Genomic DNA, 7,700 nt, shown 5'->3' with positions numbered 1-7,700 from the left:
TTCATCTGGGTCAGAGTTAGACCCCTTCTATATTCATGGTATCACAGAGTTCGGGCACAAACCGGGCTTAGCCCTTGTGATCGAATTTTGGGGATGATTGTCGGGTTCGTATCTTAGGAAAATTCAAACGGTTTTAGCAATGATATATTAGACAATGTATAACGAATGGCACATCTCGCAATACAATGGTCCCCTGAGTTGACCTAATTAAAACGATAACAAAGTACACATATACTACATAATAATAATACTTTATTCAACACAGTTCTTTCGATCAGTGATACCCGGGGTTTTCGAACATACAAACATATCAATACAAATTAATTATACAAACATGTTGAAAAAGCCTAAGATGAATTGCACATAATAAAAAGTGAATACTAAAGTCGCTAGAATCTTCATACTTTAGCTTGACATCGCAACGAATTCTTTGTTTTGGGGTTGATGTAATGATCAATAGAAGTTATTAACTCTACAGAATCGCTCTGTAATCAAACCAATAAAACTCAAATATATATAAAAGGGAATGTTTAATCTCTCCACAAGAAAATGTTATATATTTTTCCACAAGAAATGAGAATGAAAAGCATACACTAATCATGATTACATATTTTGACTATACGTAACAGCACATGTACTGTATTAAGGTTTGGCATGATGCAGAATGGTGATCGTTTTACACATCCGAAAGACATTTTGGTCAATTTCAAATATTGTATAGCAGAAGTAGATTAAGTAATCATTTCTGTCCTTTCAAAATCGGCATTTCTTAGATATTTCACTGCTTCTTCGATGTGACTTTTCAATTCATTTGGTATATTTGCTGGAAATTGGACACGATTCGTGATTTTTTTTTTCTGCTTAAATTTTGATTCAATTTCATTAAATAATGTAATGAATACTTTTTCTGCACCTTTCCAGGATGGATGGGCTTCTAAAATGCATTTTACACATTCATCATTGCACAAATCAATTGCTCTTTTTTTGTCATCTGCGATCTGATTTGGGTCAACACCACAGACAAGGAAAAGAATGATTCTCACACAGCACTCAAGTCTGGCAAGCAGTGGATTCTTGTTCTTGCCCTTTAGATGTTTGATAGCATTATGAATTGGTGTGTTTCCATCCAAATCTCTCGTAGCCTTCACTTCCTCAATTCCCATGAGAGTCAGAATACACGATATTCTACTGTACCGACTTTGTTTAGCAGCCATGTTCAACGCATTTTCTCCATTTTCGTTATTCTCATTTAAAATTCTTTTGTTTTTCGTTTTCTCGAGAATAATGGTTAGATATTCTAAACATCTTTCATCATCGTTTTCCGAGCTTAGGCAATGGTGGAATACTGAAAAACAATTAATGTCTCTCAACTTAATTTCAGGATCCTTTTCACAAAGTTGACGTATCACATCTTTTCTTGCCCCACAATGTTTGACTGCTACCATCAATGGTGTTATTTTCATTTTATTGCGATAATTAACGCTTAAACCGGTTTCTATTATTTTCTTAACAGCTTGAGCCACACATGCGTCCGATCTATCAGACATTATGATCAGATGTAAAACAGAGTTTCCTTCATCGTCGACAAACTTGTGCACTCGTTTTTTTATATCTTCTAAAGCATTATGCAACAATCCATCAACAGTAGTCAGTATATCTTCACTTCTTGTACAACATTCACCAAAAAGAGAAAGATACATGTGATATTCTGCATCAATTCCCCTGTCTTTTAAAATCATCTCGTATAACAAATCAGTCAGATAGGGAAGTTTACATCGACTCGTCCAAAATATAGACGGGAGTTTAATATTGGAGCTATCATTGCCTAACGTGAGAAAACAACGTACGACATTTTCACCTGTCCTATACAATTCTTCGCAAAAAGCATCCACAAATAATTTCTTTTTAAAAATGTCACAAGTGTATATTTTGGATAGATTCTGGTTTAAAGCCTCATACAGAAACCTCAAAGCTAGTGTTTGTGTTTGCTTCTCTGTCAGAGATGCATATTCCTGATTACCTATAACATCCAAAGGAAAGCACTGTGTCGTTTGATCAAAATACTTTTCACAAAAAAACTCTCCGACTGCTTCATAAACGCTGTCATGAACAAACCTGAAACCTTTCTCTACTTCGATGAAAAAAGGACCAGTTAACTTGCGAGCAATAGTTGACAATCCTTTAAAATCAAGAGGACTGAAATACTGCATAGCATATGTTGAATAAGAGTTCACAAATCGTCTGCAAAGAATTTCGCTATTCAAATCCAGTTTCCTACATGGATCATACTTTTTCAAATGCCATTCCAAAAGAAATAAAACGAAAAACAATGTTTTGGTTTTACAACTCCTATCATTTTCTATTTCAAATTCAGTCTGAAGTTTTAGAACTTCGATCGGATATGAAAAGAATCTTGCGCCACGTCTTTTATATTCTTCCTTGCATGCATATAAATGGGCGCACAAAGGAAATGCAATTGGACCCTCTGAACTCAGGATTTCTTTCAAAAAATGTGCGTCAATTCTATGTGGAGGTATATGTTTTTCTTTCTCTGCATACTCCATTTGTTTTCTAAAAATTAACTCTTTTTCTTCATCGCTGTAGCGAAAATCATCCCCAGAAATTATGTACTTCTCATTGAAAAGAGGCGTGGATGTTTCCATAAACGAACATGCGTTTTCAATTACATGTTCCCTTGCAGTAATTATGACTTTTAACGGATCAATGGGTCCCGTTGTAACGCCCTCTCTTTCCTGTCTCGCACAGTTATTGAAACAGTCTTCTAAGGTTTTCCACCAATTTTCCAGATCGTAGTTGAGAATATTATCGTAAAATATATTATCAATAAAAACGAGCGATTGCACTTTGGGATCCGCAAACAAAAACTCCTCCGATGATCTAATCTTATGCACAGTTCTATTTTGGGAAGATGTTTGAAACATTAAATGATTTGCAATCTGAGTTTTCCCGCAGCCCAGTGGTCCATTTAAAACGACAATATTGTACTTCTCTAGATAGTCTTTTGCTTTCCTATATGTGTGAGTTTCAGCAAAATATTTATCAAACGTGCGAAAGCGTCTCAAATATCCCATTGATTCCTCTGTAAAAAGTAATAATCATCAAATGTAACGTCAAGAAATTACCAAAACTTAAAGCGTTTTCCTTGCAAAGGAAAAACTATTTGTTTTGGGTTTTTTTACTCTTCTTTCTTATATATTTTTCTAACTTAATTATATTTTTGTAACTTAATCTTCTTTCGATTTATTCGAATCGTTTACATAGCTCAAGCGCGTATCATTGTTTTACAAAAAAGAAGTTGGTAGTAACCTTATCAAAAATTCTTGTCAAGCAAAATTGAAATAAAAAAATCAACGATGTTTACCCAAAGTTTCATAAGTCCTAATTCGTTTGGGGAAGAGAGGTGAAATACTCTATATCAATTGTCGCAATTTTTTTTGAAAAGTTCGTTTCCTTGGGGGAACCTTGTCTGCCTCAAGTTTTTTTTCACCAAATTGTGAGGGAGCAATCTTTTACAATCAATGCTCATACATCGCTAAATACTTTTAATTCATAGCTTTCAAGCTTACTTTTATCTCACTCACTACTACTTTCATAAAAGTTTTATTTGTTTTACAAAATAACAAATAATGGTCAATGTTAAAATTGTGGGATCCCTGCCTCTATTTTACGTGCCTTTCTGTGATTCTTACGAAATCTTAGCAAACGAAATGTGTACAGTTTACCGATGAATAACAATATGAATATCATGAATAATGATATTATGTTGTCATCCAAATAGATGACAAGATATGCAACATATGTTTGAAATATGTGGGTAATGCTTACATTAGTATCATTTATCTACCTCCTTGAACAACATATACGCACGTATGTTGCATATCTTCTAATTCTTTGAATCAGACACGGCAAGAAAATTTATTAAACCTCTGGAAATAGGTCTGATGAAAATACAGAACATAGACACTTTGTATTACATTTTGAGCTTCTCACTCATAGATGCATCCTTACATGCATCTTTTTTCAGGAAGAAATTGAGAGGACCACCTTCGCTTTCTTATAATTTACGTCAAAGAACAATAATAAACTAGATGTTGTCACAAGAAAGTAACGTCTGCACATAAATGTTTAGCTTTAAGTATACTCTCTGTCGTACTAGTGTAAATTGCGAAGAAGTCACGATAGTTATTTCATAATTTAATGAAATATACATGGTCATTCATGAAAATGAAAATTCCGAAACCTATGTGCATATTCACAGTACACCACTAATCATTTTCCAAAGGATGAGTTGGCTACTGTGTAATATGTAAGAGTTCTGGGAGTCAATTTTTGTTTTAGAAAAACATCGTTTTGACTCTATTTTGTCCCTAAGGTAAATTGAAATTTCTGAAGCCTTACTGCACATCTACTGAATACCACCTATCATAATATAAAAGATTAATTGGTCACTGCTGAAACTAAGAGGAGTTTGTGATAGACCATTTTTAACCACAATATACCCGAACTTTCTTCAAAACGTGTAGGTATAACCTTGACAATTCAACAATGGCATTAAAATTTCTAGGAAAATATACAGTTCCAAAATATGTTCAAATCACTAGCGCTTTCTGGATTGTAACATCCATCCTCAGGTGAATACAAATATTGAGCATAACTATTGAATATTGAATAAAACTTAAATATTTTATTGAATATTGTGCATATTTTCCTGCTTCTTTATCTAATTACTTTGAATGTTTGGTATCACCTCTTTCTTTCTATTTGGATATGCAGACCCTGAAGCGTGCTACTACACCTCCAAAGCGTTTCGTTTCGTTCCGTGCAAACCGTTCACCGCTCCGTGTAGACCGTTCAGCGTTTCGTGAAAATCGTTCACCGTTCCGTGCAAACCGTTCACCGTTCCGTGCAGACCGTTCAACGTTTCGTGTGGACAGTTCACCGTTTCGTGCAAATCGTTTCGTGCAAGAATCGTTCCGTGCAGGATCAAGCCACGCCCATAGAAACGTACAGATTGTTCAAATCACGCCCTTAGAAACGTACAGACCGTGCAAGTTATTTCGGCATGGGATGTAGGACAGGTAAACATTGTTGAGAATTTGACTGAAAATCTGCAAATAATCGAAAGAACTTGTATATTCTACGCAAATTCCAAGGTCCTTTTCTCCCCACAATAGAGGTCAGCTAATCCGTGTATTTGAAATTAACATTCATACAGAAGGTGTGAAAATCGGTGAGGGCAATTGAAATATGACAAAAGAGGTGTTTATATCTTTTGTCTCTCAAAAATGAATGCAGTTTTCTATAGGTTTAAAATCGAGGCAAATGCAACAATCTAACCAAAATTGAATGTTAGATCCGCTCGCATATCTGTTGATCATTACTGTAGTTAGTCATTATTTGTTTTATCTAATATTCATTTATATGATTTATTTCTCAATCTATTTCAATCATATTTTGATTGCTTCCTTTTTGTTTTGTATTCCCCCTTCTTATCCAAGGTGACAGTTTCTTATCGACTGACTAATTATACATTGTATGCCTAAATGCATCTCTCCTCTGGTCCGAGAATATGTTCCAGTCTTACGCGAATTTTTAAAATCATATTATCTGTTGTCATACACGTATGTAAAAATGTATAGGTATATTCAAGGTCTGCTTTTGAAAAGAGGCCTGAAAATACAAGTTGCACACGTGTTTTAACGGCATTCAGATTGAATGCACAAAATTAGCGATGCAGACGCTTTTTCAGTGAATTTAATAGAGCAATGAATAAATAAAGTTGAATAATAAATATTCCATGACGATACAATTCATGCATCTTTTTCCTTTATTTCCGCAGTTAAAACATATTTATTTCCTTTTATTCCAAAGTGTTTGTAAGTCATTAAAATAGTCCTTGTTTAAACTAACCCCAGGATGAAACAAACAATGCCGAAAAAAAATTAAAGCGTGCAAGTCATGATAGCGTTTCATGCAGACCGTTCATAACCCTCTCCCTGCCCAAAAATATAGCAATCTTTCCTGACGAGAAATTTCTTTAAATTATTTTATCTGTTTTCATTCACGTACACATGTATATAAAATGTATAGGTTTATTCAACATCTGTCTTTGAGAAGAGGCCTGGAATATAAAAATTGCAAATGCATTTTAACGACACTCAGAATGAATGTAAAAAAAAAATAGCGAAACAGACGCGACCATTTCATATTCAGTTTCAATGAATTTAATAGAGCAATGAATCAATAAAATTTGATTAATAAATATTCCATGACCATGTAATTTTTGCATATTTTTCTCTTATTTCCGAAATTAAAAGAAGAATTCATATGTTTTCATTACAACGTGTTCATAATTTATAGATCTAATAAGCAAAAACGAAACTTACCACGTCATTCATGAGCAATCATTTTAAAATGAATCGTTATTATTTCTTTCGCAACCTTTTTTTAATATCTAGAATACTGCAATTATATTTAAACTATTTGAACCAAATAATACCGAAAAAATCAAAGCGTGTAGGCCACGCCTACCGTTTCGTGCAGACCGTTCACAAACCGTGCAAGCCACGCCTACAAAGTGGTCAGCGTTTCGTGCAAAGCGTTTCGTGCAAACCGTTCACCGTTCCGTGCAGACCGTTCACCATTTCGTGCAAACAGTTCACCGTTCCGTGCAGATCGTTCAGCATTTCGTGCAAATCGTTCACTGTTCCGTGCAAGAATTGTTTCGTACCGTTCCGTGCAAGTGGTGTAGTAGTACGCTTCATGTTCTGTATATATATATATATATATATATATATATATATATATATATATATATATAAAGCACAGAAAATTTCACTTTATGTGGATACCCACTTCCGCCCCTACCCGGGGTTGAACTCACGACCTGCGGAACCAAATCTCCTAGCAGCATGTAACCAGCGCGCTAGACCGCTCGACCATCTAGGCAAGTCAAAAAACTTGCTTTCGATGACGATGGAATTCTCGCCACGCTGTCACACGCAACACGGTCATTGAGAATGGAAATGGGATACAGTTATTTAACGTACATTTAAGAGGATCATACATGATACACACTGCATTCGAAACATTCTATATAAAGCACAGAAATAGCAATGAACTCTTACTGGTTACATGCTGCTAGGAGATTTGGTTCCGCAGGTCGTGAGTTCAACCCCGGGTAGGGGCGGAAGTGGGTATCCACATAAAGTGAAATTTTCTGTGCATTATATTAATTATTTCTTCACTTACGGCAGTTATGTTCATTTAAGAGTTCATTGCTATTTCTGTGCTTTATATATATATATAAATATATATATATATATATATATATATATATATATATATATATATATAGTTGACTGTGTCATATCAACTCTTTCTATTTGGATTATACATATATATATACATTCAAAACATTTATTTACCATTAGAAATGACAGTGGTATGCTGTTAATTGAACATGGACCATGCATTTAGAAAAAATAAATTCGATGGTATATAGAAAATCATTTGTGAATAAAAATGTGTCTAGTTTCTATATTTCTCGTCTATTTCATTTCAAATTTGACCAGCTGAGATAGATTCTCTTACATATAATTGTTAACCTAAACGTTGAAGTTAAAAATTCTAGAAAATAAAGCGAACTTGAACTTTATCCAAATTCTACAAACATATGA

At 34.2% G+C, this 7,700-nt stretch overlaps 1 protein-coding gene across 1 annotated transcript in view; it reads right to left on the bottom strand.

Moving 5' to 3' along the window:
* Positions 1-234: 234 nt before the first annotated feature.
* LOC130053300 (uncharacterized) overlaps positions 235-7,700 on the bottom strand; it is a 56,900-nt gene continuing 49,434 nt past the window's right edge. Inside the window, exon 15 of the mRNA XM_056160290.1 lies at positions 235-3,100. Coding sequence (XP_056016265.1) covers positions 732-3,100 — 2,369 coding nt within the window. The 3' untranslated portion in view covers positions 235-731. The remainder of the gene's footprint in view (positions 3,101-7,700) is intronic.

This window comes from Ostrea edulis, chromosome 3, assembly GCF_947568905.1.
Source record: "Ostrea edulis chromosome 3, xbOstEdul1.1, whole genome shotgun sequence".
In the NCBI taxonomy this organism is placed as follows: Eukaryota; Metazoa; Mollusca; class Bivalvia; order Ostreida; family Ostreidae; genus Ostrea; species Ostrea edulis.
Note: the sequence above shows the minus strand (reverse complement) of the source record. Positions and strands in the feature narration are given on the sequence as shown.